Below are 20,186 nucleotides of genomic sequence, written 5' to 3' on the forward strand. Positions count from 1 at the left end.
ACACACTGTGAGTTGTTCCCTGAGATACAGGGGTAGTCCATGTTTCCAGGGCTTCTGTTTGGAAAGCAGCATTATACAGTGGAACAGGTTGGAAGAGGACTTTCCCTTGTGGATACTGAGTGCAAGGCCCATAATTTCATAATCTTCAAAGAATAAATTGGTGTTTGGCCTCCAAGCACAACCCTTAATGAGTCTCAACTGCACACAGTAGCCTGAATACTGAGATTCATTAGACCGAGGTCTGGAGCATGGTCACTGTAGGGTAAACACCACCCATCATATCTGAAAGTTAGCTCCAGTCCTGAGGGTAGTTGGTTAATGTGAAGCATTGAAATGAGAACTGTATCTGTGTTTCCATATTCTTTAAGAACAAAACTATAGTGTCATAATGGACTGAATTTTTTTTTGAATTTAAAGGAACAGAAAAACTAAAAAAAAATTGCAACTGTTGGGAACCAGCAAACCTTGGGGTGCATGTTTTAACATAAAAGGAGAATGTCAGCTGTTAAATCTTCACATATTCTCATCGATCCTACTCTCTATAAACTGAAAACTTACTCATGCTTGCCTTTATTAATCGAGGCATTAAGTTCAAAAGTCAGGAAGTTATGCTGTAATTTTATAAAACTCCAATTAGACCATATCTGGAGTATTGCATATAATTTTGGTGACCCCATTATTGAAAGGATGTCAAGGCTTTGGAGATGGTGCAGAAGAAGTTTACCAACATGTTTTGCCTGGATAAGAGGGCATGTGCTATAATGAAAGGTTGAACAAGTGAGGGCTGTTTTCTCTAGAGCAGCGGAGGTGAGGGGAGTTCCAATAGAGGTTTATAAGACTGTAATAGGAGCAGAATTCGGCCATTTGGCCCATTGAGTCTGCTCCGCCATTTCATCATGGCTCATCCCATTTTCCTCTCAATCCCAGTCTCCTGTCTTCTCCCCATATCACTTCATATCCCAACCATTCACAAATCTAACATAACCTAAGAATAACATAACATCAGAATCTGCCTTAAATATACATAAAGACTTGGCCTCCACAGCTGCCTGTGACAAAGAATTCCACAGATTCACCACCGTCTGACTGAAAGTGTTCCTCCTCATCTCCATTCTAAAAGAACATTTCTCTATTCTGAGGCTATGTCCTCTTGTCTTAGAAACTCCCACCACAGGTAACATCCTCTCCACATTCTCTCTATCAAGGCCTTTCATCATTCAATAGGTTTCAATGAGGTCATCCATCATTCTTCAGAATTCTAGAGAATACAGGCTCAGAACCATCTAACACTCTTCACATGACAAGCTATTCAATCCTGGAATCATTTTCATGAACCTCCTTTGAACCCCCTCCAGTTTCAACACATCCTTTCTAAGATAAGGAGCAAAAATCTGCTCATAATACTCCATCAGAGGCTTTACTAGTGCTTCATAAAGTATCAACATTACATCCTTGCTTTTCTATTCTAGTCCTTTTGAAATGAATGCTAACATTACATTTGTCTTCCTCACCACAGACTCAACCTGCAAACTTACCTTTAGGGAATCCTGCACAAGGACTCCCAAGTCCGTTTGTGCCTCTGCTTTTATGTGGCCTTCGACCTCTCTTGTTAGCCACGGTTGTGCCATCATTCCTTTAGAATACTACTTCCTCTTTGGAATGTATATACCCTGTGCCTTCAGAATTGCTTCCAGAAATCCCAGCCATTGCTGTACTGCCGTCATCCCTGCCAGTGTTCTTTTGCAATCAGTTCTGTCCAACTCCTCTCTCATTCATCCGTAATTCCCTTTTCTCCACTGTAATACTGATACATCTGACTTTAGCTTCTCCTCAGATTTCAGGGTGAATGCAATCATATTATGATCACTTTTCCCTAAGGGTTCTTTTACCTAAAGCTTTCTAATTAATTCTGGTTCATTGCACGATAAGATTATGAGAGGCATAGGTAGAGTAGACAGACAGTACCTTTTCCCAGGGTTGAAATGTCTGATAGCAGAGGGCATGCATTTAAAGTGAAAGGAGGCAATTTCAAAGAAGTTGGGAGGGGCAAGGTTTTTAACACCAAGAGTGGTGGGTACCTAGAATGCGGTTCCTAGGTCGGTGGTAGTGGCAAATACATTAGAGAAATTTTGAGATAAGGTCATGGATGTGAGGAAATTAGAAGGGTATGGATATTGTGTTGGCCATTTGATTAATTTATTTGTTTCAGCACAGCATTGTGAGCTGAAAAGTCTGTTCCTGCAATGTACTGTTCTCTGTTCGATGTTGTAAAACACTGGAAGTGCTCATCAGATGGACCATTGACACTACCTCTCCCTTCATAAATGCTCTATGACCTGCTGGGAGTTTTTAACACATGCTGTTTTTTATTTCTTATTTTACTTGGATTTTCTGAGTTCCAAAAGAAAAAAAAGGAAAACAGCAAAAGACCTGAGGAAAATAGAGTAGTTGAAAAGTAGAGGGAGGAGAGGGAATATCTACTGTTTGTGACAGAGGTGAAACTCTCCATGAATGGAGTTATCAATAAACTTGACATTTAGATAAATCCTTAACTTTGAGAAATCTGGTTAGTTAAGTGCCTCCATCTTTTTCTCAAGCAGATACATTGATGAGCCCTTGCTGTTGGAAGGCAGGAAATTTGATGTCCGCTCCTACTTCTTAATCGCCTGCAGTTCACCCTTTGTGACCTTTTTTCGCCATGGTTACGCCAAGCTGACCTGTAATGAATACAATCCAAACTCTGACGATCTGACGGATCACCTGACCAATCAGGTAAAGGAAATTTGAGCCTCCACTTTTCCTGCCTCATTCTGGTGACGATGGGTTTTCTGGTGTGCCACGGGAGCGGAGCTCTGATCAGCTCCATTCTGGAATATAACTGGTGATACTCTACTGGCTGTGTACCACAACGTCTGCAGAATCTCTTGTGTTTAGGTTTTACCTGTGTTGCCTGTGGCACAGTTATCCCATTCGACACATTCATCCCTTTAAGCATTCAGATACTGCGCAGTCTCGACACTGATTACACCCAGCCCTTGATACGCTTACTCCATCTGGGACTCATTCCACCCATTACAAACACTGCTGGTTATACAATCTGCCACTTGAATGGTTGTTCTGCTGCAGATCCTGCATTTTGCACAAGCTATTTGTTACATGTATATTTCTCTCTCCCTTGGCTTCTTACACATTTGCCCCATTGTGCATGGTCAGTTACAGAGTCTGCCCCTACACCCTTTGCATGCTACACATTCATCCACCACCCACCAGAGATACATCACCCTCAGCAAGAAGATATTTCTACACCTCTGTTTTAATTGTCCAGCCCCTTATCTCATTGCTATGTGCCCTAATTCAAGACTCTCCCAAACATTACAACATCTACTTTGTCAAGTGCCCCTTAAGATCTTATATCTTTGAATGAGGTCACTCCTCATTTTCTAATGTCCAAGACCCAAACAACTTCATCTCTCTTGTTAGGATGAGCATCTCATCTCAGGAATTACCCTGGTGACTATCCTCTGATGCTAGTAGCTCTGTTTAAAGGTAGGAAACATAACCTGTGTACAATATTCCAGCTGTGGTCTCACCAACGTCGGTTAACAACCAGAATAAACCTTCCCTAGTTTTAAATTCCAAACTCTTTGACATTTGCCTTCTTAACTATTTGTGGGACCTGCCAGCTAACTTCTTGATCCCTCTGAATTTCACTCACTTGCACTTTCTCTCTCCATTAAGAAAATAATCTCCTTTGGATTTCACTTACCTCACGCTTCCCCACAGTAAACTCCATTTGGCAGTCTCTTGCCCACTTGACTGACCTGTTTACCCAGTCCACCTTAAGCAACCCCTCCTCAGACCACTGATAAGGGCCTTTATTTAATTTGAAGGCATTGGTTATGGACTTTTCTGTGACTCTATGAACTGTGATGCTCATCCCCAAAGTACATTTGGCACTTGGAGGGCCGTGGGAGGGGTGTGGGACAGGTGGCAGAGAAGGAATGCTGGGGGGGTGGTGATGTGGGTGCTAACACAACCAGCCCTGGGACACTAGGCAAGGTAGTTTAATTCAAAGCAATTGATTTATTGCTCATTACAGAATATCTTTCTGGTGTTTCCCACTCCCTCCGCTCTTTCCCTTTTTCCCAACCATGATTCCCCTCTCCCTGTCCCTTCCCACTCTCGGTCCACGATAGAGACCCATATCAGAATCAGGTTTTTCATCACTCACATATGTCATGAAATTTGTCTTTTTTTGCGGTAGTAGTACAGTGCAATGCATAAATTACTACAATACTGTGTAAATGTCTTAGGCACCCTGGCTATAAATATATATGTATGTATATGTGTCTAAGACTTTTGCACAATACTGTAAAATAAAATAAACTAGACCATTCTGGTCTAAGCAGTACATGCACTCTCTAACATCAATCCCTGAATTGCACAAATTCCTTTTCTATGATATCCTTGCCAGTTTGGCTCATCCAGTTCAAAGTCTGAGGCAACTGGTGATTTCATTCTGGGACATCACGACAGCTCACTCAGTCGGGCAGCTGACATCCCTTCTGGATTCTGTCAAGGACGTATGTATATGCTCAGAGCCAAGCAGCACGAGAGACCAGAAGACAAAGGGAGCAGAATTATGCCACTCGGCTAATTCAGCCTAGCTAAACAAGGAAGAGTCAGGGAGTAACAGTTAGGGGGTCTGGATGGTACTTCTGTGACTCCAGGTCAAACATCTTCTCCTACTTCCTTTGTTCTTGTGACATCAGTAACCTTCTGCCAGAATTGTGATAATCAAAACATTGAAACAACAAAGCTGTGTCAAAACTGGCCTAAATCCCCAAACCAATTATAAGATATAAAGAATCCAAACTCTACAAGGGGGTATACAGCATTTCATTATTTTGTGTGAGTCATTGGACTGGAACTGACAATGGTCTTCTGGGTATTTCTCTGTTGTTTGTGCGTGTCTCTGCAGTGCACGGGGAATTGTGCAGCTGAGACTGGGGCAGCCCAGCTCAATTCAGGGCAGGTGTTCATTAGCACCGAACCAATTACCCAGCAGCCCCAGAGAGGGGCCAAAAATACCCACATCAACTCCAGTCAACAACTAAGTCCTAAGTCATGATCCCTCCTCTCTCATCCTGCCATCTTAGTCCTGAATCTACTCGTTCTTGCTATTGTAAAATCTCACTGTTACAAAATTACCCAATTTCTGATCAATTAAGTATTTGTGAGACTGCTTCTTCAGGCAGAGTGATGCTCATGATCTCAGGTTTCAGTATTGAATCCAGTCAGAAAGAATATCTCAGTTTAAATTTGGTAAATTATTTTTTGTCGCATGTTCCAATGTACAGCGAAAACCTTTGTCTTGCATACTGTTCATACAGATCAGATCATCACACAATGCATTGAGGTAGAACAAGGCAAACAGTAACAGAATTCATTTCCATAGATGCTGCCTGACCTGCTGAATTTCTCCAGCATTTTGTGTGTGTAGCTCGGATTTCCAGCGTCTGCAGAATCTTTTGTTTTATTGGAAAGTTTAGATCTGTATTCCTTGGAGTGAATACAGCTGAGGTGACGTGACAAAACCAGTTTATTTTTGTTTAATGTACCAAGTTTTCGAGAAAAGGATTTGTCTTGTACAGTGTTCATACAGATCAGGTCATTGCCTGCAGTTCACTCAGATCAATTCATTACAGCAGAGCAGTGAGGTTGTAAGAGAAGTACAGGATGCAGTATAACAGAGAAAGAGCAGTGCACGGAGACATGGGGTGCAAGGTCACAACAAGGTAGTTTGTGAGCTCAACATTCAATTGTCTTATAACAGTGGGATAGATGCTGTCCTTAAACCTGAGGATATGCGCCTTCAAGCCTTTGTTCTTCTGCCTGATGACAGAGGGAGGAGATAGAATGTCTGGGATTAATGGTTACTGAGGCAGCGAGAAGTTTAGACAGAAGGGGCAGTGAGAATGTAAACTGATGAACCAGTAATAGTCCCAAAAGCATCTTTGTGAATGCTGTTTTATTATTTATTATATATTGCTGAAAGTCACAAATAAACCATAAGTGGTAATGTGTCATGGATCAACATGGTAGTGTAGTGGTTATCATGATGCTCTACTGTACCAGTGGCCTGGGTTCAATTCCCGTCTCTGTCTGTAAGGAGTTTGTACGTTCCCCCCATGACTGTGTGGGTTTCCTCCGGGTGCTCCAGTTTCCTCCTACGGTCCAAAGACGTACCAGTTGATAGTTAATTGGCCATTGTAAATTGTCCCGTGATTAGGCTTAGGTTAAATCGGGGGTTGCTGGGTGGTGCGGCTCAAAGGGTCAGAAGGGTTTGTTCCACACTCTATCTCAATAAATCAAATAAAAATAATCTGATCAGTTTTCTGTAAAATCTGGTTGCTTCTGCTGGACCAGTGATTGTATTACACCCATTTGCTTCCACCTACTACAGACAACCATGACAAGAACAGCCAACCAACAGGGGAGAGATTCTTACTTCAAAACTTCCTCTTTCAGGGAGATGGTACTCACCTACCTTCAGTGACTTGTTGCCTCCTAGGGAAGAATTTTTCTTGAAATCTTGATTTCTGAAGGTATTTTTTTAATTATTCAGCTTTTGTTTTCAAGTTCAATGTTCAGCCAACAAACTGCTTTCACTCAAAAGACACTTTAAAGCAAATTAACAGGTAACTCCAACAGAATCAGAATGAGATTTACTGTATTATCACTGACCACTGACATGAAATTTGTTGTTTTGTGGCAGGAGAGCAGTGCAAAGACTTAAAATTTCTACAATATATACAAATAAACAGTCCAAAAAAAAAAGTAACAAGGTAGTGTCACAGATTCATGGACTGTTCAGAAATCTGATGACAAGGTGAAGAAGCTGTTACTGAAAAGTTAAGTGCATGTCTTCAGGTTTCTGTACCCCCTCCCTGATGGTAGTGATGTAAGAGGGCATGTCATGGATGATGAAGGTCTTTAATGACAGTAAATGTCACCTTCTTGAGGCCCTATTAAAACATGTATCACTGAATATCCTTTTAAAACAAATCTATAGAAGTTTTTCTAATCAAATGACAATGACATTGAAGTTTCTAAATTTGTTTTTTCGTTATTGCACAATTGTTGTTCTACTTCTCTGTCCTTCAGTTTAAATTGTAACATTGCTGTAACTGTTCCTTCACTGATCTGTCCATTGTATCCACCCAGGATGTTTTTCCATCTGCTCCCCTTCCCCACCCGTCAGGAGATGGAGATTTATTCCACCAATTGCAGCTTTGAAATTTCTTCCCCACAGTTCATCCAGAAAAAGAACCCCAGGTATAGTGACATGAAGGAGGACACAGTCTGGTCGATGGAACACCTGAATGACTACATTAATGAGAAGTACATGCAAGCAAAGCAGCTCCCCAAGGACTGGGTCTTCACTGATTTTACAGTGAGTGTGTGCTGTTCCCAATTAAGGGAATAAGGCTGAGGTAGAAGATTATATCACTGGAGGATTGAGATACTCAATGCCCACAGATTAGAGCTGTCAATGTGACCCTTTATTTCATTGTGGCTTTCATTACTGGCAGGCATTCACATCGGAATCAGATTCAGGTCTAATGCCACCAGCACATGTCGTGAAATTTGTTGCTTTGCAGCAACAGTACATTGCAATACATAATAATAGAAGAAGCTGTGAGTTATAAACAAGTAATGCAAAATTAAATATTAGTGCAAAAATAGAAATAAAAAAGTAGTGAGGTAGTGTTCATGGGTTCACTGTTTATTCAGTAACCAGATGGCAGAGGGGAAGAAGCTGTTCCTGAATCACTGAGTGTGCTTCAGGCTCCTGTACTTCCTGATGGTAGCAATAAGAACAAGACGTGTCCTGGGTGATGGGGCTCCTTAATGATAGACACCACCTTTTTGAAGCATCACCTTGAGGATGTCCTGGATACTACAGAGGCTAGTTCGATTCTGTACAGTGCCCCAACCCCCATACCCGATGGCGATGAAGCCAATTAGAATGCTCTCCACAGTACATCTGTAGAAATTTGCACTCATCTTTGGTGACATACCAAATCTCCTCAAGCTTCTAATGAGACATAGCCGCTGCCGTGCGTCCTTTGTAACTGCATAATATGTTGAGTCCAGGGTAGATCCTCGGAGATATTGACATCCAGGAATATGAAGTTGCTCAATCTTTCCACTTCTGATCCCGCTATGAGGATTAGTGTATATTTCCTCGTCTTACCCTTTCTGAAATCCACAATCAGTTATTTCAATAGAGTCTGTAGTAATGATGGTGTTAATATCAGAAATCTCTAAAACTGAATCAGTTAATTAACTGGCGAGGTATGTTCACTAACCTTATTAATGGAAAAATACAAATCAGCGCATCTTTAATTGAAAGATTCTTTTATCTGATCTTAATCAGTTGATGTTTATCAAAAGTCTCCCATTGTTTTCTGTAGTTTCTGCAAGAGGTTGTGACTTTGCCTGTTATTTGCCTTTCCTGGGCAGAGAGAGGACTCCCTATACGAGTGTTCACTTCTCTGAATGTCAAATTCAAATTGAAAGTCAAGTTTGACAGGTACCTCTGTGCACAGGTGCAATGAAAACTTGCCTACAGCAACATCACAGCTGTGGAGCATCAGACAGTCCACATTCACATGAAAACTATAAATTACAAATAAATTATACACAATTTTTACAAGAAAGATCACAGTTAGAACAAAAAATTAATTTGAACTTTAAACTTTGAAAGAAGAATCCAGTTGAAGGCAAAGTGATGAAAATGGTCTAGTCCTGTAGTGATTAGGGTTGTGAGGAAGCAGCCGTTCTCGGATCTGGTGGTGAGGGACCTCAGGCTTCTGTACCTCCTGGAGGCTGCAAGAAGATGACATTGTCTGGACTTGAGGCAGTTCCTCCTGTAGATAATGATGGGGATTGCTGTGACAGTAATGTACTAGGCAGAGTCAAACCCTTTCTGTAGCCTCTTGCATTCCTCCACATTTCAATTGCTCTACCAGGCCATGACACAACCTCTCAAGACACTTTCAACAGTAGAAACATAGAAACATAGAAAACCTACAGCACAATACAGGCCCTTCAGCCCACAATGCTGTGCTGAACATGTCCTTAGCTTAGAACTACCTAGGCTTACCCATTTCCCTCCTGGATGTACCTATCCAGGAGTCTCTTAAAAGACCCTATCGCTTACGCCTCTACCACCGCCGGTGGTAATCCATTCCACACACTCACCACTCTCTGCGTAAAATAACTTACCCCTGACATCTCCTCTGTACCTAAGAGTACATCTTTCAAAATTTGTTAGCGTGTTCAGTGACAAGCCAGACATCCTCAACTTTCTCAGAAAGTAAAGATGCTGCTTGCCTTCCTTGTAGCCTCCAATCTGATGGCATGAACATCAATTTCCCCTTCCGGTAATTTTTTCCACTCCCACTCCCACTTCCTTTATCTTCTGTTCCCCACTCTGGCCGCTTACTTCTTCTCCTCACCTGCCTATCACCTCCTCCTTCCTTTTCTCCCATAGTCCCCTCTCCTTTCCTATCAGATTCCTTCTTCTGCAGCCCTTTACTTTTCCCTGTCACCTGGCTTCACCTGTCACCTGTTAACTCGTCCTCCACCCCTCCCCACCTCCTTTTTAATCTGGCATCTTCCCCCTTCCTTTCCAGTCCTACTGAAGGGTCTTGACCTGAAATATTTTTTTATTTTTTTTTATTAGTTTTTCAAAACATTTTACAAAATTAAAAACCCCAAATCCCAATGAGGAACATTAATACAGTGCAAGATTAAGCATACAATAACAATATGCTACAAAGGAAGAGAATTTAACAAAAAAGCACCTAAATTAAAGACAAGTAAGCTTAGTGTCCTCCCCAAGCCCCACAACACAAGAAAAAAACAACTCCAGACCAACCACCACACAATTGACCTGAAATATTGACTGTTTATTCCCCTCTATAAATGCTGCCTGACCTGCTGAGATTGTCTAGTATTTTACATGTTTTGCTCGGGATTTCCAGCATCTGTAGAATCTCTTGTGTTTACGAGTTTTTTTTCCCCTCCTTTATATCCGCTCAGCTAGGACAGTAGAGATGCGAGGCAGGATAGTTCAATGCTCCTCTTGTGGGACGTGGGAAGGCAGGGAGATCTCCCGTGTCCCTGCGAGAAGTGCATCCAGCTGCAGCTTCTAACAATGTGCACTAAGGAGCTGGAGCTGGGACTGGATGAACTCCGGATCATTTGTGAGGCCGAGGGTGTGATAGATGGGGCAGAGAGAGAGGTAGTTACACCCAAGGTACAGAACACAGGAAAGTGGGTGACAGTCAGGAAAGGGAAAGGGCTTAAGGAAACAGTGCAGAGTACCCCTGTGGCCATCTTACTCAACAACAGGTATATCACTTTGGATGCTGTGGGGGAAATGGCCTAACACTGGAAAGTCACAGCAGTTAGATCTCTGGCACTGAGTCTGGCCCCATGACTCAGAAGGGAAGAGGGGAACTGTGGTAACAGGAGATTTGTTAGTTAGGGAAACAGAAAGGAAGTTCTGTGGACAAGAACGAGTTTCCCAATGGTATGCTCCCTCCCAGTGCCAGGGTCTGGGGTATATCGGATTGAGGCCTCAGCTTTCTTAAGTGGGAGGGTGAACAGCCAGAGGTCATGGTCCATATAGGTACCACTGACATGGTAGGAAGAGTAATGAGGTTCTTCAAAGTGAATTCAGAGGGTTTGGTGCTAAGTTAAAGGGCAGGACCTCCAGGGTTGTAATCTCAGGATTGCTACCTGTGCCACGTGCTGCTGAGGCCAGAAATAGGAAGATTATACAGTTTAATATGTGGCTAAGGAGTTGGGGTAGGTGTGAGGGCAAAAGATTTTTGGATCATTGGGCTCTCTTCCAGGTCAGGTAGGAACTGTACAGAAGAAACAGTTTGCACCTGAACTGGAGAGGGTCTAAAATCCTAGAGTGAAGTTTTGCTAGTACTGCATGGCAGAGTTTAAACTAGAGTTAGGGGAGAGGTGTGGAACCGAAGTGCCAGAACAGATTGTGGAGAGGTTGTGGAAGCAGATATTGTTAAAACCTCAAAGTCAGAAATCAAAAGGTTGAGCTTGGCATGACTTATGTCCTGAGCTGCGTATATTTCAATGCAAGAAGTATTGTAGGAAAGACAAATGAGCTCAGGGCATGGACCAAAACATGGAATTATGACAATGTAGCCACTGGTGAGACTTCATTGCAGAAGGGACAGGACTGGCAGCTCAGTTTTCCAGGGCTCCATTGTTTTAGACGTGACAAAGCAGTAGGCGTTAAAAGAGGAGTGGTGACGTTATTAATTGAGGAAGATATCAGGACAGACTGGAGAACTTGTCTAGTGAGGTGTTATGGGTGGAACGGAGGCCTTTCTATGATCCCCATTTTTTTTTACCCTTGCAATTTCTTAATTCCACCCACAAAGATTCAAAATTCTCTAACTCCATGTCACCTCTTTCTAAAGATTTAATTCCATCTCTTACCAACAGAGCCACACCACTGGCTGTACCTTCCTGCCTGTCCTTTCGATACAACGTATGTTGTTTGATGTTAAGCCCCCAACTATGTCCTTCTTTCAGCCATGACTCAGTGATGCTCGCAACGTCGTACCAACCAATCTGTAATTGCGCCATGAGCTCATCCACCTTATTCCAAATGCTATGTGCATTTAAACACAGCACCTTTAGTCCTGCTTTCTTTGCCCATTTGAATTTTGCCTCTGTGATACAATTTAACTCTTTGTTCTGTTTGCATTTGTACCCACATTCATGTTACATCCATCATCTACTTGTAAACCTGTTGGCTCATCCTCAGCTCTATCATACTGGATCCCATCCCCCTGCCATATTAGTTTAAACCACTTCCAACAGCTCTAGCAAACCTGCCCACAAGAATATTGGTCCCCCTCAGATTCAACTGCAACCCATCCCTTTTGTACAGGTCACACCTACCCAAGAAGAGGTCCCAATTATCCAGAAATCTAAATCCCTGCCCCCTGCTCCAAATCTTCAGCCATATATTTATCTGTCACCTCATTCTATTCTTATCCTCACTGTCACGTGGCACAGGCAGTAATCCAAAGATTATTACCCTTGAGGTCCTGCTTCTCAACTTCCTTTCTAACTCCCTGTATTCTGGTTTCAGGACCTCCTCCCTTTTTCTACCTATGTCGTTGGTATCAATATGTCCCACAAGTTCTGGCTGCTCACCCTCCCTTTTCAGGATACTGTTGACACATTCAGAAACATCACAAACCCTGACACCTGGGAGGCAAACTACCATCCATTTGGGTGCAGAGAGGATTTACCAGGATGCTGCCTGGATTAGAGAACATGTCTTCTGAGGATAGGATGAGTGTGCTCGGGCTTTTCTCTTTGGGGCAAAGGAGGATGAGAGGTGACTTGATAGAGGTGATAAGAGGCATAGATTGAGAGGAAAGCCAGAGACTTTCCCAGGACAGAAATAGCTAATGTGAGGGCCATCATTTTAAGGTGACTGGAGGAGAGTACGCGAGGGATGTCAGAAGTAGGCTTTTTACACAGAGAGTGGGACGCACTGCTGAGTGGTGGTAGAGGCAGATACACTCTGAATATTTAAGAGACTCGTAGATAGGCACATAAATGATAGGAAAATGAAGGGCTATATGGGGAGGACGAGTTAGATTGTTCTTAGAGTAGGTTATAAGGTCAGCACAACCTTGTGGGCTGAAGGGCCTGTACCGTGCTGTCCTGATGAAGGCTCTCAGCCTGAAACGTTGACTGCTTACTCTTTTGCATAGATGCTGCCTGGCCTGCTGAGTTCCTCCAGCATTTTGTGTGTGTTGCTTTGGATTTCCAACATCTGCAGAATCTCTTGTGTCTGTTGTAATGTTCTATGTCTATGTTTAATGAATGCAGAACTGCAGTCTGTGCTTTAAACATAATAAACAGTTTTGATATTTTCTTACAGAACCGGATACAGCAGATCGTTACCCAGTGTTTCATTGCCAGCAAGGCCAGGCTGGGTAGTAAACTGGGCTATTTTGACCTTTTCGGTTGCGACATTATGATTGATCAGAATTTCAAGGTGATTCTTCTTGGCATTTTTGATAAGGGTTACTGTCTCTGAGTTGTTCTCAGATTATTCTAATACAGGATTGGGCATTGGTCACATGGGGTTTACACTCACAGTGATCCCTGCTGCTCAGTTTAAAAAGTTTTATTCATTACTAAAAATGATTCTGGAGTGAAATATGAGCATCAGCTCCAGTCTTGGACAATGTGTCAATGAGGTGAACGAGAGATGTACAAGAAAACAAGCTTTCCACCAATCACATCAAAGGGTGAACGTTTTGAGGAATACCTTGAATGAGTGATATACAGATAACTAATGAACACTGAGATGCCTCGAAGTTGCTGTGCAAGTTGATTGGGTGGAGAAGAAGGTATATGGTTTGTTGACCTTCATTAGTCAGGAGACTGAGTTGCAGAGGTGTGAGGTAATGTCACAGCTCTATAAAACTCTGGCTAGACCGTACTTGGAATATGGTGTTCCATTCTGGTCGCCACATTATTGAAAGGGTGTAGAAGCTTTAGAGAAGGTGCAGAGATACTGCCGAAACTAGACAGCATGTCTCCTGAGGATAGGTTGAGCAAGGTCGAGCTTTTCTGTTCGGAGTAAAGGAGCAGGAGAGATGATTTGATAGAGGTGTAGAAGATGATAGGAAGCATAGATAGAGTGGGCGGCCAGAAACCTTTTCCCAGGGCAGTGAAGCTATACAGGAAGGCATAACTTTACAGTGATTGGTGGCAAGTATAGCAGGGAGTATCAGAGGTAGGTTTCTTATACAGAGAGTGGTGTGTGTGTGGCAAACACTGCTGGGCTGCTGGTGGAGGCAGATACATTAGAAACATTTGAGAAACTCTTAGATGGACACATAGATAGCAGAAGAATGGTAGACGGTGTTAGCATCAATCAGACTGTCACACAGATGCTGTTGATATCTGTCAGACAGTCACACAGACAGTGCTCGGCCTCATTGGCACAGGCAGAGAAACAAGTCACTGCCCAACAGGCAGACAGTGTAGTAGAAGCCCCTCAGTTGATCAGGGTCAGCCGGGGCTGTTGCATCCTAGATATCGAGATACACAAGCCTGGGCAGTACAATATGGAGAGCAAGCTGTTACCCCTCTCCACATATTTGATGAATCCAAAGGAACGGCAGAAACCGATACAGTTCGGCACCAATGGCACCGCAGGAATTGCCACTCAATGTAGGACTGCCCTAGGAACTCCAGTTCCAGATTTTCCCTCAGGGTTTATTCCCAAAACCTTCCCCGAGAGTGGGTGTAGCCGCAAGGCAGCAGAGGTTTGAGATCAGAGTTTTCCTTCTCCTAGGTAAGCTGACAACCACGGCTGATGAGTCCCATCTGCCTGAAGCAACTGGCATTAAGGCACCAGTAACCCACCTTTGCCCTTTCTCCTGTCAGTAGAAACAGTTCTGCCAGGCTTAGTAGCTAAGCCACACGTGAAGGCCAGGAAGCAGCTGGACTTGGTTGTCAGAGGCTATTGGAGACGCACACCGCTGGGAGCTTATCCCCAGGCTATAACAACCTTAAGGCAGACAAGGTATTCAGAATTAGGAGAGCACCTTGTAAACACTAGAGATTCTGCAGGTGCTGGAAATCCAGAGCGACGCACACATAATGCTGGAGGAACTCAGTAGGTCAGGCAGCATCTGTGGAGAGAAATAAACAGTCGTTGTTTTGGGCCGAGACCTTTCATCAGGACTGGAAAGGAAGGGGGAAGATGTCAGAATAAGAAATTGGGGGTGAGGAAGGAGAGCACTTTCACTGCCCCCGTAGAACCCGCCAAGTCCTTTTGACCGAGGCCTGTGGAAAGCTGTCCCACTGCTCATCACCAGGTGAATGCAGTGATACGGAACTGTTTCCGCCTTTCTCTTCATTGTAACCTTGCCTAAACTTAGCCTGCAAAAACAGGCATCAATCTTTTGTGCTCCCCCCCACTCTTACTGGAAGGCAGACAAATTATTAATCAAACAATAGGTTAATTTCAGCCCTTCAATTCAGAACTGGGAGTGCTGAAAAGCAAATGGAGGAAGAAAGTCCTTTAATTAATGAGAAAAGATGTTTGAATGGACAGGTATGAGATCCTGCATTGTGTTCGGTGATTACTCACTGTGCAGGATTTACAAACCATTGGCTCAGCAGCAATTTACTGAAACACGAGAGGGCTCCATTTCCAATTCACAGACATTTGCTTTCTTCCCATTCAATGACACAACAAGACGTTGCATTGTGCAGTGCTTTGCATGCATTAATGCAATCCGAATATATCACGGCTGAGGCAGTACAGTGTTACACACTGCCATCTATATGGTTTTGATTGGTCTAGCCACTGCTAGGCAACAGCTTTGAAACGGCCAAAAATTCCACTGTGACCAACGCAAGCTATTATTTTCTATTCAGAACAAGTCCTTTGATAAAGGCTTGATAGTCGATATGTTCTGCGGCAGCTAACTATTAACAATATATTACACAAGCTCATTAAAGTCGACTATGATAATTATGTAATCTGGTATCATTTCTGTTGGGTCATTTATACCAATGCTGGGCCAACGGTGTAAACAGCCAATACACAGAGAGCCAACAGGAAGTTAGCAGCTGGAAAGGTGCCTTTAAAATAAATAGAGACACAACTAAACACAAACCCCGATCAAATTTTCAGATCAGAGAGAGTGACGGTTAACCTGGGTCATACATCACACAACAAGGACTCAAGTAATAAACCAGTTTCTTCAAGGTTTCTTGTCCATTACCACCATGGCCATGCACTCTTCTCGCTTTACCACCGGGACAAGGCTACAGGAGCCTCAGAACTCACACCACCAGGTTCAGGAACAGTTATTACCCATCATCCATCAAGTCCTTGAACCAGAGGGAAAACTTCACTCAACTTCATTCACCCCAACACTGAACTATGGGTTCACTCTCAAGGACTCCTATCTCATGTCCCGATATGTATTGCTTAATTATTTATTATTATTTTTTCTTTCTTTTTGTATTTGCAGCTTGTTGGCTTTTGCACATTGCTGTTAGTCTGTCCTGCTGGGTACAGCTTTCCATTGATTCTATTGTGTTTCTTTGTATTTACTCTGAAATGCCTGAAAGGAAATTAATCCCAGGGTTGTATATGGTGACACATATCTACTTTGATAATAAATTTACTTTATACTTTGATGTACACATACGCTCTGGTTCTCTTCACATGTGGTGTGTGAGCAGGCAGGCTGTTGGCGGTGAGCAGTGTGTAACACTTGTGTCAACATCACTTACACAAAGCACACACACTAGGCTGGCAAAGTGAGGCACAGCTTATTAGCAGGGATGAGCACGGCTTCAATATGAAGGGGTAGTCTCCCCTGGGCACAACCCCACTGTAATCAGGCCTCACCAAACATCTCCCAGTTTCCTTTTCTCTCTCTCTCCCCCTCCCTCTCCCTCTGCCCCTCCCTCTCCCCCTCTCCCTCCCTCTCCCTCTCCCCCTCACTCCCTTTCTCCCCCCCCTCTCTCCCCCTCTCCCCCTCCCTCTCTTTCCCTTTCTTTCTCTCTGTCTCTCTCTCTCTCTCTCTCTCTTAAACCACTGTACAGACCCTTCGGCCCACAATGTTGTGCCGACCTTTTAAACTCCTCTAAGATCAATCGAACCCTTCCCTCCCCCATGTCTCTCAGTGTTTCTATCATCCATGTGCCTGTCTAAGAAGTAAATCTCCCTCATGTATCTGTCTCTACCAGCAACCCGGCAGTACATTCCATACACCAACCACTTCCTGTGTAAAAAAAAAACTTACCTCTTATATCCCCCACTATACTTTCCTCCAGTCACCTTAAAGTTATGCCCTCTTGTATGAGATATTTCTGCCTTGGAAAAAGTCTCTGGCTGTCCACTCGATCTATGCCTTTTATCATCTTGTACATCTCTATCAAGTTACCCCTCATCTTCCTTCACTCCAAAGAGAAAAGCCCTAGTTCACTCAACCTATCCTCATAAAAAACTCTCTCTAATCCAAGCAACATCCTGGTAAATCTCCTCTGCACCCTCTCTAAAGCTTCCACACCCCTCCTCTAATGAAGCAACCAGAACTGAATTTCCCCACCATTCTCTCTTGACTAATGATTCACCCATTCATGTGATTTCCCCATCTCTGTGATTCCCTTCACAATCCCCAATGATTTCCTAACGATCTTCTCTCCTTCCCTACTTCCTCCTGCGCTGGCTAGTCTTAAGCAGGTCTGTACAGGTCTGTACAGGTGTATACAGATCTGTGCAGAGGTGGACAGATCATACTATTACTGTGGGAGGGAGAATTTAAAACCCGCGGGTTTTGTAGATGCTGGTGTTCTAATTGTGCCATCTGCTGGATCTCGAACATTTGAACAATGGGGAAAAAACCACAGTCGTTTGTCTAGTAACCAAGAATTTAGCTTCACTCCTAGTTCCCTCTGTTAGCTAAAAGGTGGAGAGCCTGTGATGAAACTCCCTTCACAGGTGTTAGGCAATGTAATTCCCAAATACAAAGGAACAGCATTAACATTTGCAAAACAAACAAGCTTCACAGACCCACAATTCAGAAATGTTAATGTTTGAATGGAATGTAGTCCACTGTGGGCAGTGGTCAATTCACCGTAGTCAGAGATCAGTCACTGTGGTCTGATGTCAGTCACTGTAGTTAGATGTCAGACACTGTGGTCAGAGATCAGTTCACTGTGGTTAGAGGTCAGAGGTCAGAGGTCAGTTCACTGTGGTCTGATGTCAGTCACTATAGTTAGATGTCAGACACTGTGGTCAGAGATCAGTTCACTGTGGTTAGAGGTCAGAGGTCAGTTCACTGTGGTTAGAGGTCATTCGACTGTGGTCAGATGTCAGTTCATTGTGGTCAGAGGTCAGTCACCATAATCGCTCTGATCAGAGGTTAGTCACTGTAATCACTGTAGTCAGAGGTCAGTCGCCTTGTAATATCTTGAGAAACAGTAAGTTTGTAAAAGAAATTGAATAGTATAGTCTTCGGCCCGCTGCCCTGTGCTAGCCATGATGCTGATCCATATACCTCTGTTCCCAGTCTGTCCACTTGTCTGTCTAAATGCCTCTTAAATGATTTTATTATTTTTGCTTCTGCCACATCTCCTGGCAACATGTCCCCGACACCCACTATTCTCTGTGTAAAAAAACCGTTGCCTTGCACATCTCCTTTAAACTTTCCCTTTTCACCTAACCTCTTTACTATTTGAAATGTCCACCCTGGGAAAATGAGTCTGACTGATCAATGTCTCTGATTATGTTACATATGCCTAACAGGCCTCTCCTCAGCCTGTGGCTGATCTCCCCTCTGCCTCTGATAATGGTAACATAGAACATTAATGTAACCTACTCTAGAAACTGCCTAGAACTTCCCTACCGCATAGTCCTTTATTTTTCTAAGCTCCACGTACCTACCTAAGAGTCTCTTAAAAGACCCTATCGTAACTGCCTCTATCATCTTTGTTGGCAGTGCATTCCACACGCCTAGCACTCTCTGTGTGAAAAACTTACTTCTGACACAGAGAGTGGTGAAGCTGTGGAATTCTCTGCCACAGGAAACAGTTGAGGCTGGTTCATTGGCTATATTTAAGAGGAAGTTAGATATGGCCCTTGTGGCTAAAGGGATCGGGGGTATGGAGAGAAAGCAGGTACAGGGTTCTGAGTTGGATGATCATACTGAATGGTGGTGCAGGCTCGAAGGGCTGAATGGCCTACTCCTGCACCTATTTTCTATGTTTCTATGTTTCTGACATCCCCCTTGTACCTATTTCCAAACACCTTAGAAGCATGCCCCCTCATGTTAACCATTTCAGCCCTGGGGAAAAACCTGTGGCTATTCACACGATCAACGCCTCTCATCATCATATACACCTCAATCAGGTCACCTCTCATCCTCCATCACTCCAAGGAGAAACGGCCAAGTACACTCAACTTATTCTAATAAGGTACGCCCTCCAATCCAGGCAGCATCCTTGTAAATCTCCTCTGCACTCTCTCTATAGTATCCACATCCTTCCTGTAGTGAGGTGACCAGAACTGAACACAGTACTCCAAGTGGGGTCTAACAAAGGTCTTATGTAGCTTTAACATTACCTCGCGGCTCTTGAACTCAATCCCACAGTTGATGAATGCCAACACACCATACGCCTTCTTAACAACACTGTCAACCTGTGCAGCAGCTTTCAGTGTCCTATGGACACGGACCCCAAGATCTCTCAGATCCTCCACACAGCCAAGAGTCTTAACATTTATATTATATTCTGTCTTCAAATTTGACCTACCAAAATGAACCACTTCACACTTATATCTGTGTTGAATTCCATCTGCCACTTCTTAATCCAGTTCAGCATCCTATCAATGTCGTGCTGTAACCTCTGACAGCCCTCCACACTACCCACAACACCCCAACTTTTCTGCCTCTGATAATTTTACAGACTCCTATCAGGTCTCCACTGGGCTTCTGGCACTCCAGAGTAAACAGGAGTTGTACACGGTACTCCAAATGGTTCATACAGCAGCAACATGACTTTTATACTCAGCACCCTGACTGATGGAGGCAAGCATGCCGTGTGCATCTTTACCATCCTGTCCATGGCTGTTGCCACTTTAGGGAGTAATAGACTTGCAACCTGAGTATTATTATTATTATTTATTTTATTTCTTGCATCCAAGGGAGTAAAAATCTTTATGTTGCATCTCCCTCTGAACATCTGAATGTCTAAGGTTTCTGCCATTTACTTTCCTCCTACTTTTGACTTTCCCAACCGCAACATCTCACACGTGTCTGGTTTAAGCTCCATCTGCCATTTCCCTGCCCACATTTCAACTGAGCAAACCTCCTCCATTAAAAAGTTTCCTCTCAGGTCATTTATAAAACCATCCCCTCTCACCCTAAGTCAATGCCCCCTAGTTTCAGGCACCCCTACCCTGGAGGTGCTGGGACTCAAGGGACTGAGTTATGGAGAGAGATTGAGGAGGTTGGGACTTTCTTCACTGGAGCATGGGAGAATGAGGGGTGATTTTATAGAGGTGTATAAAGCTATGAGAG

General features: G+C 43.4%; 1 protein-coding gene across 9 annotated transcripts in view; it reads left to right on the forward strand.

Moving 5' to 3' along the window:
• Positions 1 to 20,186, forward strand: part of LOC140718500 (protein polyglycylase TTLL10-like) — a 201,237-nt gene that overhangs the window by 174,891 nt on the left and 6,160 nt on the right. For 7 of the 9 annotated variants that reach the window (XM_073032401.1, XM_073032400.1, XM_073032403.1 and 4 more), the window contains exons 8-10: positions 2,601 to 2,772; positions 7,316 to 7,456; positions 13,010 to 13,126. In XM_073032401.1, coding sequence (XP_072888502.1) covers positions 2,601 to 2,772; positions 7,316 to 7,456; positions 13,010 to 13,126 — 430 coding nt within the window. The remainder of the gene's footprint in view (positions 1 to 2,600; positions 2,773 to 7,315; positions 7,457 to 13,009; positions 13,127 to 20,186) is intronic. The other 2 variants (XM_073032404.1, XM_073032405.1) reach the window with 2 other exon arrangements.

This window comes from Hemitrygon akajei, chromosome 29 (genome assembly GCF_048418815.1).
Source record: "Hemitrygon akajei chromosome 29, sHemAka1.3, whole genome shotgun sequence".
Taxonomy (NCBI): Eukaryota; Metazoa; Chordata; class Chondrichthyes; order Myliobatiformes; family Dasyatidae; genus Hemitrygon; species Hemitrygon akajei.